General features: G+C 47.1%; 1 protein-coding gene across 3 annotated transcripts in view; it reads right to left on the reverse strand.

Moving 5' to 3' along the window:
* The window catches only part of LOC106587205 (myotubularin-related protein 13), a 157,348-nt gene that overhangs the window by 21,557 nt on the left and 114,025 nt on the right, over positions 1 to 21,766 (reverse strand). For all 3 annotated transcript variants that reach the window (XM_014175341.3, XM_014175344.3, XM_082969475.1), the window contains 10 exons: positions 16,663 to 16,833; positions 16,278 to 16,552; positions 14,994 to 15,166; positions 14,259 to 14,332; positions 8,247 to 8,442; positions 7,923 to 8,050; positions 6,429 to 6,604; positions 6,099 to 6,232; positions 5,744 to 5,945; positions 5,373 to 5,569 (listed from right to left, as the gene is read on the reverse strand). In XM_014175341.3, coding sequence (XP_014030816.3) covers positions 5,373 to 5,569; positions 5,744 to 5,945; positions 6,099 to 6,232; positions 6,429 to 6,604; positions 7,923 to 8,050; positions 8,247 to 8,442; positions 14,259 to 14,332; positions 14,994 to 15,166; positions 16,278 to 16,552; positions 16,663 to 16,833 — 1,726 coding nt within the window. The remainder of the gene's footprint in view (positions 1 to 5,372; positions 5,570 to 5,743; positions 5,946 to 6,098; positions 6,233 to 6,428; positions 6,605 to 7,922; positions 8,051 to 8,246; positions 8,443 to 14,258; positions 14,333 to 14,993; positions 15,167 to 16,277; positions 16,553 to 16,662; positions 16,834 to 21,766) is intronic.

Genomic DNA, 21,766 nt, shown 5'->3' on the forward strand with positions numbered 1-21,766 from the left:
ATTTTATAACATGACTGTCTAATGCAATTCCTTTAAATTCCGTACGGTGTAAGTAATGTACAGTACCAGTCAAAAGTTTAGACACACCTACTCATTCAAGGGTTTTAGATTTTTCTACGTTGTAGAATAATAGTGAAGACATCAAAACTATAAAATAACACATACAGAATCATGTAGTAACCAAAAATTGTTAAACAAATCAAAATATATTTTACATTTGAGATTCTTCAAAGTAGCCACCCTATGCCTTGATGACAGCTTTGGACACTCTTCGCATGGTCTCAACACAATAAAATCTAATTTTACTAGTCACATGCGCTGAATACAACAGGTGTAGATCTTACAGTGAAATGCTTACATACGAGCCCCTAACCAACAGTGCAATTTCAAAAAAGACGGATAAGAAGAGAGATAAAAGTAACAAGTAATTAAAGAGCAGCAGTAACAAAAAATTATATATACAGGGGGGTGCCGGTACAGAATCAATGTGCGGGGGCACCGGTTAGTTGAGGTAGTGTGTACGTGTAGGTAGAGTTAATTAAAGTGACTGTGCATAGATGACAACAGAGAGTGGCAGTGGTGTGGAGAGGGGAGGCAATGCAAATAGTCTGGGTAGCCATTTCACTAGATGTTCAGGAGTCTTATGGCTTGGGGGTAGAAGCTGTTTAGAAGTCTCTTGGACCTAGACTTGGGCGCTCCGGTACCGCTTGCCGTGCGGTAGAGGAGTGAACATTCTATGACTAGGGTGGCTGGAGTCTTTGACAATTTTTAGGGCCTTCCTCTGACACAGTCTGGTATAGAGGTCCTGGATGGCAAGAAGCTTGGCCCCAGTGACGTACTGGGCCGTTCACACTACCCTCTAATGCCTTGCGGTCGGAGGCCGCGAAGTTGCCATACCAGGCAGTGATGCAACCAGTCAGGATGCTCTTGATAGTGCAGCTGTAGAACCGTTTGAGGATCTGAGGACCCATGCCAAATCTTTTCAGTCTCCTGAGGCGGAATAGGTTTTCTCGTGCCCGCGTCACGACTGTCATGGTGTGCTTGGACCATGTTAGTTTGTTGGTGATGTGGACACCAAGGAACTTGAAGCTCTCAACCTGCTCCATTAAAGCCCGGTGGATGAGAATGGGGGCGTGCTTGGTCCTCTTTTTCCTGTAGTCCACAATCATCTCCTTTGTCTTGATCACGTTGAGGGAGAGGTTGCTGTCCTGGCACCACACGGCCAGGTCTCTGACCTCCTCCCTATAGGCTGTCTCGTTGTTGTCGGTGATCAGGTCAACCACTGTTGTGTCATCGGCAAATTGAATGATGGTGTTGGAGTCGTTCTTGACCGTGCAGTCATGAGTGAACAGGGAGTACAGGAGGGGGCTGAGCATGCACCCCTGAGGGGCCCCTGTGTTGAGGATCAGCGTGGCAGTTGTGTTGTTATCTACCCTTACCACCTGGGGGCGGTCCCTCAGGAAGTCCAGGATCCAGCTGCAGAGGGAGGTGTTTAGTCCCAGGGTACTTAGCTTATTGATGAGCTTCGAGGGCACTATGGTGTTGAATGTTGAGCTGTAGTCAATTAATAGCATTCTCACATAGGTGTTCATTTTGTCCAGGTGGGAAAGTGCAGTGTGGAGTGCAATAGAGACGGCATCATCTGTGGATCTGTTGGGGTGGTATGTAAATTGGAGCGGGTCTAGGGTTTCTGGGCTGATGGTGTTGATGTGAGCCATGACTAGCCTTTCAAAGCACTTCATGGCTACAGACGTGAGAGCTACGGGTCGGTAGTCATTTAGGCAGGTTACCTTAGTGTTCTTGGGCACAGACACTATGGTGGTCTGCTTAAAACATGTTGGCATTACAAAACTTGGACAGGGAGAGGTTGACAATGTCAGTGAAGACACTTTCCCGTTGGTCAGCGCATGCTTGCAGTACACGTCCTGGTAATCCGTCTGGCCCTGCAGCCTTGTGAATGTTGACCTGTCTAAAAAGGTCTTACACACATTGACTGCGGAGAGCATGATCACACAATCTTCTGGAACAGCTGCTGCTCTCATGCATGTTTCAGCGTTATTTGCCTCGTGGTTTCGCTCGTCTGGTAGACTCGTGTCACTGGGCAGCTCTCGGCTGCGCTTCCTTTTGTATTCTGTAATGGTTTGCTGGCCCTGCCACATCCGACGAGCGTCAGAGCCGGTGTAGTACGATTGGATCTTAGTCCTGTATTGACGCTTTGCCTGTTTGATGGTTCGTCGGAGGGCATAGCGGGATTTTTTATAAGCTTCCGGGTTAGAGTGCCGCTCCTTGAAAGCGGCAGCTCTAGCCTTTAGCTCAGTGCGGATGCTGCCTGTAATCCATAGCTTCTGGTTGGGGTGTGTACGACGTCCTCGATGCACTTACTGATGAAGCCAATGACCGATGTGAGGTACTCCTCAATGCCATTGGAGGAATCGCGGAACATATTCCAGTCTGTCCTAGCTAAACAGTCCTGTAGCTTAGCAGCTGCTTCATCTGACCACTTTTTTATTTTTCTCGTCACTGGTGCTTCCTGCTTTAATTTTTGCTTGTAAGCAGGAATCAGGAGGATGGAATTATGGTCAGATTTGCCAAATGGAGGGTGAGGGAGAGCTTTGTATGTGTCTCTGTGTGTGGAATACAGGTGGTCCAGAGTTATTTTCTCTCTGGTTGCACATTTAACATGCTGATAGAAATTTGGAAAAACTGATTTAAGTTTCCCTGCATTAAAGTCTACCAGGAGCGCCACCTCTGGGTGAGCGTTTTCTTGTTTGCTTATGGTGGAATACAGCTCATTCAATGCTATCTTAGTGCCAGCCTCTGACTGTGGTGGTATGTAAACAGCTACAAAGAATACAGATGAAAACTCTCTCGGTAGGTAGTGTGGTCTACAGCTTATCATGAGAAACTAACTCAGGTGAGCAATAGCTCGAGACTTCCTTAGATATCGTGCACCAGCTGTTGTTTACAAAAATACATAGACCGCCGCCCCTCGTCTTACCAGACGCCGCTGTTCTATCCTGCCGGTACATCGTATAACCAGCCAGCAGTATGTTGATGTTGTTGTTGTTCAGCAACGACTCCGTGAAGCATAAGATGTTACAGTTTTTAATGTCCCGTTGGTAGTTTAATCTTAAGCGTATCTTGTCGATTTTATTGTCCAAAGATTGCACATTTGCTAGCAGAATTGAGGGAAGTGGGGGTTTATTTGATCGCCTTCAACTTCTTAGCAGGCCTGCTCTCTGGCCTCTCTTATTTTCAGTCATAAGAGACGGTAGCAGCAACATTATGTACAAAAAGAGTAAAAAAATAAGTTACAAACAATGCAGATAAACAAAAAAACTATTGGTTGGGGGAATGTAAAACGTCTGCCTTCTGCTCCGGTGCCATTTTATATAACCAGCTTCATGAGGAATGCTTTTCCAACAGTCTTGGAGTTCCCACATATGCTGAGCACTTGTTGGCTGCTTTTCCTTCACTCTGCGGCCCGAACCATCCCAAACCATCTCAATTGGGTTGAGGTCGGGTGATTGTGGAGGCCATGTAATCCGATGCATCACTCTCATTTTTGGTCAAATAGCCCTTACACAGAATGGAGGTGTGTTGGGTCATTGTCCTGTTGAAAAAAGAATGACAGACCCACTAAGCGCAAACCAGATGGGATGGCGTATCACTGCAGAATGCTGTGGTAGCCATGCTGAATTCTAAATAAATCACCCACAGTGTCACTAGCAAAGCACCCCCACACCATCACACCTCCTCCTCCATGCTTCACGGTGGGAACCACACATCCGTTCACCTACTCTGCGTCTCACAAAGACATGGCTGTTAGAATCAAAAATCTCAAATTTGGACCTTCCACCAGTCTAATGTCCAATGCTCATGTTTCTTGGCCCAAGCAAATCTCTTCTTCTTATTGTTGTCCTTCAAAGTTGTTGAAATGTTTCGCATTGACTGACCTTCATGTCTTAAAGTAATGGACTGTCATTTCTCTTTGCTTATTTGAGCTGTTCTTGCCATAATATGGACTTAGGGGTGGTATACAGAAGATAGCCCTAATTTGTCACAACACATCTGATTGGCTCAAACGCATTAAGAAGGAAAGAAATTCAACAAGTGAATTTTTAACAAGGCTCACCTGTTAGTTGAAATGTATTCCAAGTGACTACCTCATTAAGCTGGGTTAGAGAATGCCAAGAGTGTGCAAAGCTGTCATCAAGGCAAAGGGTGGCTACTTTGAAGAATCTCAAATATATTTTGATTTGTTTTACACATTTTTGGTTACTACATGATTCCTACCTGTTTGGCCCTGTCCGGGGGTTTCATCGGATGGGGCCACAGTGTCGCCTGACCCCTCCTGTCTCAGCCTCCAGTATTTATGCTGCAGTAGTTTATGTGTCGGGGGGCTAGGGTCAGTCTGTCACATCTGGAGTATTTCTCGTCTTTTCCGGTGTCCTGTGTGAGTTTAAATATGCTCTCTCTAATTCTCTTTCTTTCTTTCTTTCTTTCTTTCTTTCTTTCTTTCTTTCTTTCTTTCTTTCTTTCTTTCTTTCTTTCTTTCTTTCTTTCTTTCTTTCTTTCTTTCTTTCTTTCTTTCTCTCTCTCTCTCTCTCTCGGAGGACCTGAGCCCTAGGACCATGCCTCAGGACTACCTGGCTTGATGACTCCTTGCTGTCCCCAGTTCACCTGGCCGTGCTGCTGCTCTAGTTCCAACTGTTCTGCCTGCAGCTATGGAACCCTGACCTGTTCACCGGACGTGCTACCTGTCCCAGACCTGTTGTCCCAGACCTGCTGGAACCCTGACCTATTCACCGGACGTGCTACCTGTCCCAGACCTGCTGTTTTCAACTCTCTAGAGACAGCAGGAGCGGTAGAGATACTCTCAAAGATCGGCTATGAAAAAGCCAACTGACACTTACTCTTGTGTTACTGACTTGTTGCACCCTCGACAACTACTATGATTATTATTATTTGACAATGCTGGTCATTTATGAACATTTGAACATCTAGGCCATGTGCTGTTATAATCTCCACCCGGCACAACCAGAAGAGGACTGGCCACCACTCATAGCCTGGTTCCTCTCTAGGTTTCTTCCTAGGTTTTGGCCTTTCTAGGGAGTTTTTCCTAGCCACCGTGCTTCTACACCTGCATTGCTTGCTGTTTGGGGTTTTAGGCTGGGTTTCTGTACAGCACTTTGAGATATCAGCTGATGTAAGAAGGGCTATATATATACATTTGATTTGATATGTGTTATTTAACAGTCTTGATGTCTTCACTATAATTCTACAATGTAGAAAATAGTAAAATAAAGAAAAACCCTGAAATGAGTATGTGTTCAAACTTTTGACTGGTACTGTATGTGTGTGTACTGTACCTGTTGAAGATTGGTTCTGGGACTTAAAGAGTCCCACCACACTTTTGCCGTGGAAGCCTCCAGATCGTAGCAGCACAGCTTTGGTGCGGGGGTGTTTCCAACACACCACTGGCAGGCGGTTGTGTCTGTAACAACGGGCCACCTTCTGCAGGCTGCTGTCCTGCACTGACTGGGGAACCACCAGGAGCCCTGGGTAACTGTGGGTTACACACACCATCAGCCCATTCAGCATGGGGACCACTACTGGGACACCTATGATGGCAGTTTGATCTGATACAACCAATAAGTTAACATCGAATACACCTCTTCTACATTGCTCAGAGCGCCAACGTCTAATCTGACATGACAACGTGTATGTGCGTTGTGTGTACCTGCGGCAGAGGGAGTAGAGTCTGTTGACTGCAGTGACTCTGAACTGCTCTCCTGTCTTAGAGCGGGAGGAGCTGGCTGTGACGGTGCCCAGGCCCAGCCGCTGGTAGTCACGGAAACACGCCCGCTCCACCAGCTGCTCCATGGTGGATTTCTCTGATGCCCTCAACGTGCTGCTGGGGGGTGGCTCACCCTCATCAGACACTGCGACAGACAGACAGACAGACAGACAGACAGACAGACAGACAGACAGACAGACAGACAGACAAGGTCAGGTGACCGTTCAGGAAACTCCAGCTTGTCAAAACTCCCCCTCCTCTTCTTCCATGTAGGAGTTTAACATAATTCTGCTCCTACCTGAGATGTCATCATCCTCGTGCCAGGTCATCCGACTCCCTCTGTCGTTCTTCTTCAGCGTGGTCTGACTCTGACGGCCCATGGTGATCATCCCAGCTCTCTTGGCTCCTTTCACAATGGTCTTGGACAGCGTCCTGTGAGGAGACCGTAACATCATTTATCATGTCTGATTCCAGCGTCAGATAAGGAAGATTACTCAACACTTTCAGGCAGTGTCTGTTGTGGGAGATATTACAGGAACCTTTCAAACACATAATGGGATTTGCCATCCAAAACAACTTTAACAGAACATTGAGGAGTTGACTGAAGTGCGACAGAGGAGGGACTGACCTGAAACCCGTGTTCCTCTCCTTCTGTTTGGGAAGGATGAGTTGGGGAGCGGTCTGGCCTGCGGCGAAGGCGAATGTGCTGAAGATGGACTGAGGGTAGCGGATCCTCTGGACGTGCTTCCTGAAGATCTCCACCATCTCTGAGCTCACCTCCTCGTCAAACGCCACCTTGATCAACTGGAGGGTACACAGGAAGCATCAGGGAACCTGTGAGCTCATTGCCTCCAGATTAAACATATGGTCTTCCATGGAATGGCTGGAAAATAATAAATGCATTCATAAATCAAAATGTCACGGCAGATATTTCACATCTGTGAAGCCCCAAAAATATGACATATTTCTATTCGCATGTTGTTTTTTTCCTCGCAGGGAAGCAAATACTACTAATTGCAAATCGGAAACAGAATGTACGGAATGTTCACATATTTCACACAAACTGACTTTCCAGAGCGAGGTCCGCTTCTCATTGACCGCCCTGACCCGATAGTCCCTCCTCTCCCCATCCATCCCGCCCCCAACATCCCACCAGTTCCTGCCTGAGGAGAGGAGACCTAGCCCCCCCTGCTCTCCTGTGGATCCCCAGCAGCCTGCAGCTCTCAATAAAGGCCTGATAATGCACCCCAGACTTAGACACAGCCCTCTGGCCAGGCTTAGTAACACACACTCACACACTCTTGCTTGCTAACACACACACACACACACACACACACACACACACACACAGGCCCAGCCAGGCCAAGTGACCCCCTCCCCACATAAAGGCCTGTTTTATTGTCCGTGTTACTAAAAAGATAGGAATGAACTATAAAAACTTTACAGCACTACATGAATTGTGAAAGACCAAAAACATGTGCACGGTTGCCTTTTTTCCCCCCTTCAAATCAAACTCACATAGGTTACTCATATAACTTCCAAGAAATGTATTGATATTGGGCAAAGTCTGTAGCATATGCATCCCTTTAATCTCTCCAAATGTCACAACTGATCAGTAATTCTGGCTTCTCTGTGAATCTGTTGTACATGTTCTGGCAATCTTACACATGGTTTGGGGCAAAAGGAGAGAACACTCACATACTTGGACAAACTATGTTAACATCTATTTAGCATCTAAGAAATGGGACTTTGTGTACTTAATGAGAGACAAGAGAACAGTAAACATTTCGTCGCCCATGAATGATGCAGCGCCACGTGTGACCAACACATTTCAGTTAATTACTACAGTTCCCGCCTTGGGCCGATCAGTGTAATTTTGTAAATGCTGGATCTCTATGGCTAGACGCTTCATTCACCCAAGTTATGTCAAAATCGGCCCAGTGCTGTTTGAGATATCGCGTGTGACTAACGTACGAACAAATGGAGAAAGATCCACGAACGGAGACAGATCCCTCCACTATGAAATCAATAACGGAAAAGCCCAAAGCATCATAATCACATCTTTAATAATGTATCTTCATCATCATCCACATCAACAGGAGTAGGGGTGTGTGTGTGTTACCTGGAAGGATGCCGAGCGGAGCTGCAGTCCTTCCTGCATGTTTTGCTGCAGTTGGTTCTGGACGCTGATCTTCTTCTCTTTGGTCAAGGTGGACACTGGGAAGCTCCTGATCACTGCCTGCTCCCCCACTGCTCACACACACAGGACACCTCAACATACACTTCTATGATAATGTATCTCATCCACACAACACATTCAAAACAGGCTTAATCTCAAATGATACCCTTTATAGTGCACTACATTGGGAATCCCAAAGTGCACACTCAAATTCTTATGGGTAATCAAGAGGGACAGATATAATTAGATGCTAGCTGGATGATTTACCTAGTGGGTCGTGTGGGGAGCCCTTGAAGATGATGCGGTAGGAGGTGAGGAAGAGGGCTCCCTCTGCTGGCAGGATGTGCGGTCCCCCGAGCATCCCCCCTGTAGCCTCCTCTCTGCCGTCAGGGTCCAGGACCACTCTAAGACCCTCCGATACAAACTCTTCACCAGGGAGCAGAGCTGGGCGCAGGATCTTAGGCTGGGTGGGGCAGAGGATGCACAGGTCAAACACACTCCAGCAGAACACAGAACATACTGTATGTACAGATACCTGCGCACACACCATGTACTTAAGCATGTCAACTAGGGCTGACCCCATTTAGTCGACTGGTTGATTGTCTGATCGACAGGCTGTTGGTGGACCGAGATTTCTTCAATCGAGCAGTCGCAATTTTCTTTTCTTTATGGTGCACAAGACACCTGTCGGATTCGCGCCTGTCTCAGTGGACTAATTCATTGCAGAGGTGTGATACGGAAATTGTGTATGGTTATAGTATGTAAAAAATAATAGTGCAACACTAATAAATCAAATATTTTAATATAAATTCGCTCTCTCCCGCATTGGATACGGTCGCTGTCCGCGGTTCTGAAACAATCTTCAGTGCAGCGTAGAATTGGTCACCTTTCCCTATGTGCATAATAGCAAATTTAACCAGCATATTGGGATTGAAAACAATGGTGGCGGGGGCAGCAGCAGCAGAGACGAGGAAACAGCCCTTGCCTTAGCCTACTGATTCCGTGAGGACCAAGACTCATGCAACAGCAAAATGTTGGATAAAGCAATTTCACAGGTTCGGCTGTTTTTAAATATTTGCTATGCTTTAATAAAGGCTTTACCATTTTTTGTTATAAGTACTACCAGTCTGTTCTAATGTATTTAGTGTTGCTTAGACTGTTCCAAACAGGCAATTTTTTTTTTACTGTAATCTAACATCACCTGTTTTTCACACATAATATGCATGTAGCTCTCGCTTCTATAGACTCCTTTTTATTGATCTCCTTATTGTTATTATTACAATTATTATTATAATAATAAATAATGTCGTTGTCATTAGTGGTCTTTGTATATTAGCCTTGTATAACCTCCATCGAGCTGAAGGCAAAAGAACGCATCCTGTTTAGTCTTAATAGCGTAAATTACTTAGGCCTATATTTGAATATACAGTATAGGCTACTGAATCAATCAATCATTAATTTGTTCATGCTATCACAGCATACGATACATTCATGCTTTGAAATGCAATCAAGCATTTTAGCGTTAAAATTAAATAACAAAGAGAGCTTTCAATAATTACCCCAAACAATAAATAAATAAACCTCAATTCATGAATGTAATATATATATATATATTACAGTTAGAACAGACTCTCTGGTACACATTTATTTACTGTTGTTTACACTGTTCCAAATGGTCAGGAAAGATTACAATATAATTTAACAGTAACTGTTTGGCACACATAATACTCATACAACGCTTGGTCAACTAAGTCAAATGTCTTCCACAGATCTGACTTCCCCTTTCTCTCCTGAGCAACCAGTAAACATTTGCCCATTTCGAGTTGCTTTTTTCACGTCCTCCGCATCCATTTTGCCGTCACGTGTTACGGTACTCAGAGTTTGTTATAACCAATTTATTTATGTGATTATGATAGGTTATAGGTCAGACACTATTGGTCACGTGCATGCGATGCATACATTTTTCATATAAAGAGAGCAAGCGTTGAGGGAATAGGGAATGCTTTCCCAAACAAATGGAGGTACTTCGGCAACAGAAACAATTAACAAAATAGCTGTAATTATTTTGCAGCGTCAGCACGGACAGCGCGATAGTCGCTTGCTGTGCTGTGGTGCCTGTTCGCTGCAGCAGGGAGGAGAGAGAGAAAACACGCACCAGTCACACAGGCACTCACTGTCATTTCATTTGAACACTTTCATTTGAACACAGCATGGCCATCGGGCTCCCTTCATTCATGGTGTTATTTCATCAAACAGTGGGCTTAAAGCATCGTAAAAGCTCAGTACAGATACAGTCCCTTTGGAAAGTATTCAGACCATGACTTTTTACACAACAGCCTTGTTCTTAAATGGATTAAATAAAACATTTCTCAGCAATCTACACACAATACCCCATAATGACGAAGTGAAAACAGGTTTTGAAATTGTTTTGCAAATGTATAAAAAAAACAAAACAGAAATACCTTATTTACATGAGTATTCAGACTTTTTTTCTATGAGACTCAAAATTGAGCTCAGGTGCATCCTTTTTCCATTGATCATCGTTGATGTTTCTATAACTTGATTGAAGTCCACCTGTGGTAAATTCAATTGATTGGACATGATTTGAAAAGGCACACACCTGTCTATATAAAAGGTTCCACAGTTGACAGTGCATGTCTGAGAAAAAACCAAGCCATGAGGTCGAAGGAATTGTCCATAGAGCTCAGAGACAGGATTGTGTTGAGGTACAGATCTGTGGAAGGGTACCAAAACATTCATGCAGCATTGAAGGTCCCCAAGAACCCAGTGGTCTCCATCATTCTTAAATGGAAGAAGTTTGGAACCACCAAGACTCTTCCAAGAGCTGGCCGCCCGGCCAAACTGAGTAAAAGGGGGAGAAGGGCCTTGGTCAGGGAGGTGACCAAGAACACGATGGTCATTCTGATAGAGCTCTAAAGTTCCTCTGTGCAGATGGTTGTCCTTCTAGAATATTCTCCCATCTCTGCAGCATTCCATCAATCAGGCCTTTATGGTAGAGTGGCAAGACGGAAGCCGCTCCTCAGTAAAATGCACATGACAGCCCACTTGAAGTTTGCCAAAAGGGCCCTAAGACTCTCAAACCATGAGAAACAAGATTCTCTGGTCTGATGAAACCAAGATTGAACTCTTTGGCCTGAATGCCAAGCGTCACGTCTGGGGGAAACCTGGAAGGCAGCATCATGCTGTGGGGATGTTTTCAGCGGCAGCGACTGGGAGCCTCGTTAGGATCGAGGAAAATATGAACGGAGCAAAGTACAGAGAGATCCTTGATGAAAACCTGCTCCAGAGCGCTCAGGACCTCAGACTGGGACAAAGGTTCACTTTCCAACAGGACAACAACCCTAAGCACAAAGCCAAGACAACGCAGGAGTGGCTTCGGGACAAGTCTCTGAATGTCTTTTAGTGGCCCAGCCAGCGCCCGGACTTGAACATCTCTGGAGAGACCTGAAAATAGCTATGCAGCAACGCTCCCCATCCAACCTGACAGAGCTTGAGGGGATCTGCAGAGAAGAATGGGAGAAACTCCCCTAATACAGGTGTGCCAAGCTTGTAGCATCATACACAAGAAGACTCAAGGCTGTAATCGCTGCCAAAGGTGTTTCAACAAAGTACAGAGTAAAGGGTCTGAATACTTACGTAAATGTGATATCATTTTTTTTATTTATAAATTAGCAAACATTTCAAAAAAAAGTTTTTGCTTTGTCATTATGGGGTATTGTGTATTGATGAGGATTTTTTTTTATTAAATTATATTTTCGAATAAGGCTGTAATGTAACAAAATGTGGAAAAAGGGGCCTGAATATCTTCCGAAGGCACTGATGTTGATTTTATTCAAACACATAAGGTGTGTCTATATGGAAAAAATACACGTTTAAAAATAGACCAATAGATTAGTTGAAAGAACAGAAGACTTTCGGTCGACCAACATTTTTTTGTTGTCGTCGGGGACAGCCCTAATGTCAACATATCAGTGCATTAGATAAGGATAGATATCAGCACACGTCACACCTAAACAACAGCTGAGCATATCGAAGACCGAAATATATCACACACACACACACACACACAAACATCATGTCATAAAAGCAACACATCACCAACACTGTGTTGCACACACACTCAGCATCATATTGTGTTTTACACAGCAACCTACAGTCACTGATGCTTTACCAAGAAAAACAAAGCGTGTGCTCTGTGGAGACTAATCATCAGTAATACTCCAAGTCAATCATTTGGTCCTTAGGTATATGCAAGTCTTTACATTTATTTACAACTACAATAATTAATTTACTTCATTTTGATATATGCATTGAGTGTAGTCTGCACAACATATTTTTAACTCAACTCTTACCCAACACTACCACCATATATTGATTTACACGCCTCAAGAAATGCTGGACGATCCAAAGCAAACCCCTCATCAATGAGCACTGACAACTGCTGAACATCTGCTTTGAGGTGCTTCGTAGCAACCTGGAAATCCAAACTCCATTCCACTGTGTAGGAAGTCGGTTTCTCGTCAGCTCCCCAGCAGAGCCAGGTCTGAAAGCAGCTGGTCTAACACTGCTCTGCCTCTCTAGCTCATCAAACTGTAGCCAAGTTGAGCACTCTAGTGTGAGGGGGCCTAGACAGTAAATGTCAGAAGGCCATGGTTCTGTGCAGTGTTCATATCTTCCATGGGGAACAGAATGGTGTCACGGGTCCCTCTTAGAGCACAGCCTTTACACACAGAGTGGGGGGGGGGGGGGGGGGGGGGGGGGGGGGATATACATGGAACCTGAGTGCACATCCATGCTAAGGTCAAGCCAGTCCAGTGGCTGTGCAGTTGAGTTCTGGTCTAGTCTGGCCAAAAGATAAGAAGAGGAACATGGTCCTGCTGGTGTTGGATGGCCCAGGGCCAGGGGCCAGTGTGTTAAAGGCCCCAATGGTCCCCCAGCACCCCGATGAGGCTGCCAGCTGGAACTAAGTAATCACCCCTACACACACACTAGACAACCCACCCAGCTACGCCAGAGATATAAGAGCCAGCGATAGCAACTTATCACAGTGACCCTTTTCACTGCTTGGAGTGCCCAAGGTACACCAGTACGTCCAGCTCCCTTAACTGTTGTTTAATCCTGACAGACCCAACAGTGCTACCTCCTCCTCTCCCTGTACCTTGGGCCAAAGCAGTAGCAGGTTCCACAGAGGCAAGGACAGCTCCAACTCCAGTCATAAATCTCTGTGCTGATGGCCCACCAGGGTCATTCCTGCGCTTGTTTACAGAGTTCACAGGATTGAATGTGCTGCTGGCAGCAGAGCTGTGTGCAACGTGGTCTCAGCTATGAATGTCAGACAAGGCCCTGCCAGACAAACATACAAATCAATTACACTGGACCTGACTGGGCCCGCAGTGTCCTGGGAATGAGCCGACCAGGGGGAGAGACCTAATCAAGAGCTGGCAGTGTGATAAGGCGCACAACAGTATCACTGTAAGAACCCCAGTCTGATGGGTGATGAGTGATGACCGCAACATTACTGGAATCACAGGCACTTCAGCTACTGAACAACACTTCCAGGAGAATAGAGGTTCTGACACCACTTCCAGGAGAATAGGGTCTCTGACACCACTTCCAGGAGAATAGGGTCTCTGACACCACTTCCAGGAGAATAGGGTCTCTGACACCACTTCCAGGAGAATAGGGTCTCTGACACCACTTCCAGGAGAATAGGGGTTCTGACACCACTTCCAGGAGAATAGGGGATCTAACACCACTTCATTATTGAATGGGTGGCCCAGTGCAGGGCAGCACCTACCTTCTGAATGGGTGGCCCAGTGCAAGGCAGCACTTACCTTCTGAATGGGTGGCCCAGTGCAGGGCAGCACCTACCTTCTGAATGGGTGGCCCAGTGCAGGGCAGCACCTACCTTCTGAATGGGTGGCCCAGTGCAGGGCAGCACCTACCTTCTGAATGGGTGGCCCAGTGCAGGGCAGCACCTACCTTCTGAATGGGTGGCCCAGTACCTACCTTCTGAATGGGTGGCCCAGTGCAGGGCAGCACCTACCTTCTGAATGGGTGGCCCAGTGCAGGGCAGCACCTACCTTCTGAATGGGTGGCCCAGTACCTACCTTCTGGATGGGTGGCCCAGTGCAGGGCAGCACCTACCTTCTGGATGGGTGGCCCAGTGCAGGGCAGCACCTACCTTCTGGATGGGTGGCCCAGTGCAGGGCAGAACCTACCTTCTGAATGGGTGGCCCAGTGCAGGGCAGCACCTACCTTCTGAATGGGTGGCAGCCTCCTGCTCTCCCTGTGGACTGCCTCCAGAGTTTCCATCTGCATGGCCACGATGCCTGGGGTCAGAGGTCATGACCAGTTAGCACGATGTCATGCACACACAAAAACACATACACATAAGTTACCCAACCCAGGTAAACATAAACACATGCTTGTACACCCCTAATTACAACCCCAGGAAGCCTATATTTACAGATTTGCAGGCCACCACCTACAGTGAGATACAAAAGTATTGGGATGATACAATGACTATGGAGGTTAAAGTGCAGACTGTCAGCTTTAATTTGAGGGTCTTTTCATCCATATCGGGTGAACTGTTTAATCAAGCTTGTGACTCTACAAAGTTGTTGGATGCATTTGCTGTTTGTTTTGGTTGCGTTTCAGATGATCTTGTGCCCAATATAAATGGTAAATGATGTAGTGTCATTTTTGAGTCACTTTTATTGTAAATAAGAATATAAATGTTTCTAAACAGATGAATGTGGATTCTACCATGATTACGGATAATCCTGAATGAATCGTAAATAATGATGAGTGAGAAGGTTAGACGCACAAATACAGGGTTAAGTGATAAAGCTGACAGAATCAGGACAGCGGGAGTTTGCTACTGAAGTGAGAGGTCATGGTGCTAGCTACAGCGCTCTGGGATAGAGAGTATTGGGGTTTAATTGACGTTGTATTTGGTAGTATTGAGGTTGACTGGGGGTGGTACGGTACCTGGGATCATGCTATGCAAACTCTTGATGTGGTCCTGGCTGACGCCACTCTCTGTGCACACCTTGTCAATGAAGCGGGCGATGAACCGTACCACAGAGTTGGCCACGTCGCTGTTCTCAGAGTCCTCAAAGCCACTCTCTGTGTCAAAGCTCTCCGCCATACTGCCTGCAATACTGCAGAAACACATTTAGTCGGACTTCAGTCTGCATTAATGGCATGAGAATAGAACAGGCTGCAGAGAGGGATGCTTGAAGTTTTCCCAGAGATCCGCATGACGATATAGTGTGTCTGAGGTCTGTGAGCATGGCACACCAGCAGTCTGGCAAGAGGTCGGCTGTGATGCCAGGACCGCTTACCGCCGTCTCTTGGCCACTTTTCACATGGGACGGTGATGTAACGTCCAGCGGGGTTTACAAAACACACAGATGAGATCCAGAAGTCTCTTTGTGAGAAACAAAACAAGTCTGGGGCTAGAACCAAAAGAGAGAAAATAACAACCAAATAAACACAGTGTGGCCATCGCCCCCCCCCCCCCCCTACTCATGAAACCAGCGGCAAAACAAAAACTAAAGGATTCATCATGGTGTAGGCTTCAACATTCTCCATGTAAACAACTCAAAGGGCCTAAAATCTCCAGTAATACGCTTCAGAGGGGGACTAGCTAGGGGGCTACCGTGTAGCAGCAGTGCATACAGAAAGTGAAAGTGAGAGAAACTGGAGATATGGCCTTGGCAGACCCTTCTCCATTTCTGGGAAAAGGCACACGTGCAAACTTTCTAAACTTGGTACACATCATATTACTCTTAGCACGGGAAATCCCAATCTTTGTTTCTTTTGGCTGAGTGGAGGTCGCTCCCCCCTGCAGGCAGGCTGAGTGTTAACCACCCTAGCAGACCTGAGGCTGAAACTCCAGCAGGTGATAGGACAGCCAACAGGATGGACGTGGGAGTGGGCAGGATACGGCTGAGGAGGTGCTGTACACTGATCCGTTTTAGAGGAGAGGAGATCATGTACACGGTAATGTCATGTCCGCCCACACACTTATCGTCACCTTATTACGAAGTACAAAATACTCCCCAAGCAAGAGCGCTATCGTCCTAGATAACAACCTTGCATTCGAGTTCTTTTTCCGATCAAGTGCATTTCACTCTAGAGGGCCATGCGCTTCTGTGTGCTGTGCCAAACTAACTGTTGATATAGCTGTGGGGAATAGTTAGGTGTCAGATTTAACTGACTGAATATCAGTAGGGTGCAGTGAGGCGCAACCAGCTGCTCTCTGCTTGCCTGTTGGTGACGATGCTGTTGCTGCCGCTCTCCCAGTCAGCGACGGGGTTGGCTCTGAGTAGCTTGTTCTTGCTGGTATCCAGGGGGACCAGCAGGTAGACCAGGAGGCTGGCGTAGTGGATGGCCTGGCTGAACACCGTGCTCTCCTCGTTCTTCACCAGCTCCTGCTGCTTCTCCTTGCTGAGGCAGGGCCAGGCGCGCAGCTGCTCCGCCGCCAGGTCCATGGCCGTGCGCTCCGAGGCGCTGGGGGCCGCCGGGGGCAGGGGACCTTGCTCCTGAAGGGAGAGAAAGATATGTGCTTGTTTAGTGTCATTCTGCAAATGGGGCTAAAAAAAGTGATAGAAAAATGACCATTATTTGGCTTTGAAACCTCTCATTCGTTTACCTTTAGCCTGGCAGTGATGCCTAGTTTGTCTTCAGGGGCGGTGAGGTACAGGGCTCGGATCTGGTTCTGGACCTCACTGTAGAATGTGGCCTCCCAGAACTGCTGATTGGTCCAAATGGGATGGTCCTGGACACAGGTGTAGGCAAACTGGCTCACGCCAGCCGGCAGTTTCTGCAGACATGGGGGAATATTTTGACAGTAAGAGGCTGAGGAGTAGACGTTTTCAACAGCTTACACTGAAGCGCTGACCAGCCAAACGTTCAGATGTGCTGAGTGTCTGCTTTCGACTGAACATACAAGAGAGTAGTTTGGGCTCAACGTCTCACAACTCGTGAAAATAACTGGGCTGTGGTGAGCATAGCTTGTAAAGACAACCATTAAAACCTGGGTGGAAATAGGAAAATAATCAAAATCTGCCAAAGGTTTCAAGTACAATCAATCATTTCTCGTGGGCCGTACGTTTTCAACACATACAACACCACACCAAGAACGTCACTCTCCCGCTCTCTCTCTGAGTACTAAAAACAGGGCCCTGTTGTTTTTCCACGGTATGAATAGTGAAGTGAAGCACCTGTTTGCACACAGCACCTAGAGAGAACATGCAGCTCTATTAAAGCCATGAAGACTGTTCCTATGCCCCGATATAAACACATGAATGTTGGGCAACAGCTAAGGCACCTACCAGTCCCGGACCCAAGAACACAGAGTGCCAACACTGTTAATAAATTAAAATCCTTACAACCCCCCCACCTCCACCTCCTCCCCCTGGCCGAGTCTGAAGGCCATGTGTCTTTCTTGAGCGACGCTCAAGCCTCTTATTAGATTAGTTTCTGATTTCTTCCCTCTGAGCCTGACACAATACAACACGGCGCTGTTCATTATTGCTTTGGTTCTCCCTGAATGACCAGCGGCAGTGGGGCTACTGTAGTTACCAGAGGCTGCAGAACTAAAATGGCTACAGTCCCGGCACCCTGCTGAGGCTTACCCGAGGGCAGGGGGCCGAGCACAGAGCCCTGGGGGAGTGAGAGAGCAGTGTGCGGAAGTTCAAAGGTGAGACTGGGGCTGGAAGTGATTCTAGTGTACGCTGGCCTGTTGTATCTCATCATCTCTCCTCTCCAGAGATGTTTGAAGGCCGTTGGAGGGCAGCAGTAGACCGCGTGCTCGGCACCCTCCCTGCTCAGGACAGCCCTACACCTTGAATAGTATCCCTCTGATGTAAATGATAAATCCACTACTAAACCTCCTCTTTAAGGAGGTTTAGTAGTATGTCATAAAGACATAATTCGTCTCCAAATGTACGCAGTCCGTCAGAGCGCAGCTTTATATCGTTAAGGAAGTATGGCGGATGACGCCAATGTCAAAGCTTGTACGGATAGTTTCATTTCCCCCAGGAATGTTTTATACACATTACATTTTCACAGGAACACCGTGTCTTCTGCTCGTACTCAGCCATTTGCAGGGAGAGCAGGGAGAGCAGGGAGCTGGCCTAACAACCCTCTGTCGACAGAGACAAATCTGACACAAGTGCTTTCAGGACAAACTGTGGCGCTAATAGACTTACAGATTACCTGATTGGATTAATGAGTTTAGACTAAATGCACAGAGGTCAGTGTTAAAGGATATAAATGAATGAACCGTGGCCATTCATGGAACAGTGACCAATATGAAAAACAAGAACAGTAGACGCATTAATGCAGCTGTTATTCTGGGGACCTGCACCAGAGAACAATATTTACAATATTAGTCATCATGCTCTCATGTCATATGTTGTGTGGGTCTTGCAGCACATTGAGTGGAGGTGTGTGTGTCCTCTCCTGTTAAACACACAGCCTGCTCAGTTGTCTGGAGGTCAGGTTGACCACGGCCGGTTGGCTCTCCCTGCTCTGACAGCAGAGGGGAGCCAGGGTCTAGGCTGCAGTCAGAACCTACTACACAGAGCAGAGGGACAAGAGAAGACAGATGGAGGGATGGAGGTAGATGACCCTCAAAAGAGACCCATATGAACACTCCACTTGCCAAATGCAGAAGAGGAATGCAGGAAAACAAGCAGAGAGAGACATAGACAGAGAGACACACAGAGACAGAGCACAGAGACAGAGCACAGAGAGAGAGCACAGAGACAGAGCACAGAGACAGAGCACAGAGACAGAGAGAGAGCACAGAGACAGAGAGAGCACAGAGACAGAGAGAGAGCACAGAGACAGAGAGAGAGCACAGAGAGAGAGCACAGAGAGACAGAGCACAGAGACAGAGCACAGAGACAGAGCACAGAGACAGAGCACAGAGACAGAGCACAGAGACAGAGCACAGAGACAGAGCACAGAGACAGAGCACAGAGACAGAGCACAGAGACAGAGGACAGAGCACAGAGACAGAGCACAGAGACAGAGACAGAGCACAGAGACAGAGAGAGAGCACAGAGACAGAGCACAGAGACAGAGCACAGAGACAGAGCACAGAGACAGAGCACAGAGACAGAGCACAGAGACAGAGCACAGAGACAGAGCACAGAGACAGAGCACAGAGACAGAGCACAGAGACAGAGCACAGAGACAGAGCACAGAGACAGAGCACAGAGACAGAGCACAGAGACAGAGCGCAGAGACAGAGCGCAGAGACAGAGAGAGAGCAGAGAGACAGAGAGAGCACAGAGACAGAGAGAGCACAGAGACAGAGAGAGCACAGAGACAGAGAGAGAGCACAGAGAGAGCACAGAGAGAGCACAGAGACAGAGCACAGAGACAGAGCACAGAGACAGAGCACAGAGACAGAGCACAGAGACAGAGCACAGAGACAGAGCACAGAGACAGAGCACAGAGACAGAGCACAGAGACAGAGCACAGAGACAGAGCACAGAGACAGAGCACAGAGCAGAGAGCACAGAGAGCACAGAGAGCACAGAGAGCACAGAGACAGAGAGAGCACAGAGACAGAGAGAGAGCACAGAGAGAGAGCACAGAGAGAGAGCACAGAGAGAGAGCACAGAGAGAGAGCACAGAGAGAGACAGAAAAAGAGCACAGAGAGAGACAGAAAAAGAGCACAGAGAGAGAGCACAGAGAGAGAGCACAGAGAGAGAGCACAGAGAGAGAGCACAGAGAGAGAGCACAGAGAGAGACTGAAAAAGAGCTCAAGGTCTGGCTAGGGGATCCCAGGATGATGATGTTCGGGTTTATGACACGACTTGAAGGAAAAGGTGGCAACTCTTCAATAATACAGTATTGCCCATATAGCTAGATAGACAGTGAGAGAGAGAGACATACAGAGAGACAGCTCAGGGTGTGTTCATCAGCTCTAAAAAGGGAGATACGATGTCTCATAGCTCTGATGGTTGACCTGTACTTATCTGGACACGGGAGGAAAAGTGCCGTGTTTGATCCGTGACCAGCCTTGGGCAACAAAATCGTTTATGGCTGTTTTGGAGCAAATCACTTGGCGTCCATGGGTATAAAAATAGACATTCCTTTAGAAGTCCTTTGTGACAGAGACACTGGGGGAAGAAAATAACCTGACTTGGACCAATCAAGCTTTATAGATTCATTCCCCATTAATCCCTAGTGTCATTGGAGTTATTTGCATTCTGTAGCACTGAAGACGTCGCCATCCAAACAATCTATTTACACAGATGACCGAGTCAAGCAAACAGAGGAGACATGTTGAAAAGCGTGGAACAAACAAGTCCATCATGCCATAAGTATACATGCGGGATGTACTGTTAACATAAATGTTCTACAATGCAGAGTAAACAGAGACGAGTCCAGCTCTAGACGTCTCACAGGGACACAAAGGTCACGACGTAAATCATCTGTTCTCCCCAGGACCAAACATAAAACAGCTTGACAGCGAAAACCTTCCAATCTCTCCACGCATAAACTGGGGCAGAAAGAATTTAAACAGTCCAATGGTTTTCTGTGTTGAGTCCAGAATCATGTTTGGGCTTTGACTGCTGCCGCGGTGCATCCAAATTAAATTAAACCTCAGAGAGCCAAGAGGTAGGCAGATCTCTACTCTTGGTCTACATTCAATTGCAACAATAAAAACATGATAAATATGTGAGTTTATTAAAAAGGACACAATAACACCGAATCAAACAGTGCTGACGCTTGTAGTAAGATGGGGTTTATCAGAAGTAGTATATTGCCGAGGAATTCAGAAACATTTATACAGAACAATACAACAACCCATCACTGCTAACTGAGATATGGCCTGTACAAAGGTTGCATGCAGTTTAGGTAAACTACTTACTGAGCCCAAGAGAGCATGCCAACCCAGTTTAACCCAAAAGCTCATGTCAAACACCGTTCAACCTGTTGGCTGCATTATGATGACTTCACCAGACATATAGGCCTCTAAAGTAAGTAAAACATGTTCCAAGAGTGGTTAGTTTCACAGACCTCACAGTGCGGCCTGCCAGACAGACCTCACAGTGCGGCCTGCCAGACAGACCTCACAGTGCGGCCTGCCAGACAGACCTCACAGTGCGGCCTGCCAGACAGACCTCACAGTGCGGCCTGCCAGACACCAGACAGACCTCACATTGCGGCCTGCCAGACACCAGACAGACCTCACATTGCGGCCTGCCAGACACCAGACAGACCTCACAGTGCGGCCTGCCAGACACCAGACAGACCTCACAGTGCAGCCTGCCAGACACCAGACAGACCTCACAGTGCGGCCTGCCAGACACCAGACAGACCTCACAGTGCGGCCTGCCAGACACCAGACAGACCTCACAGTGCGGCCTGCCAGACACCAGACAGACCTCACAGTGCGGCCTGCCAGACACCAGACAGACCTCACAGTGCGGCCTGCCAGACACCAGACAGACCTCACAGTGCGGCCTGCCAGACACCAGACAGACCTCACAGTGCGGCCTGCCAGACACCAGACAGACCTCACAGTGCAGCCTGCCAGACACCAGACAGACCTCACAGTGCAGCCTGCCAGACAGACTGAGGGAAGGAAGGGGCAGAATATAGAATATAGGTCAATGAAAGGCGGCTCTTCAGTTTGGTTTGTGTTTTGGGCAAATGTTCAAACACACACAATGTCTCTCGCACAAACACTCTGTGGGAGCGGGCACATTGCTGGGAAACTTCCCACATT

The sequence above is a fragment of the Salmo salar genome, chromosome 26, assembly GCF_965601325.2.
Source record: "Salmo salar chromosome 26, fSalSal1, whole genome shotgun sequence".
Classification (NCBI taxonomy): domain Eukaryota; kingdom Metazoa; phylum Chordata; class Actinopteri; order Salmoniformes; family Salmonidae; genus Salmo; species Salmo salar.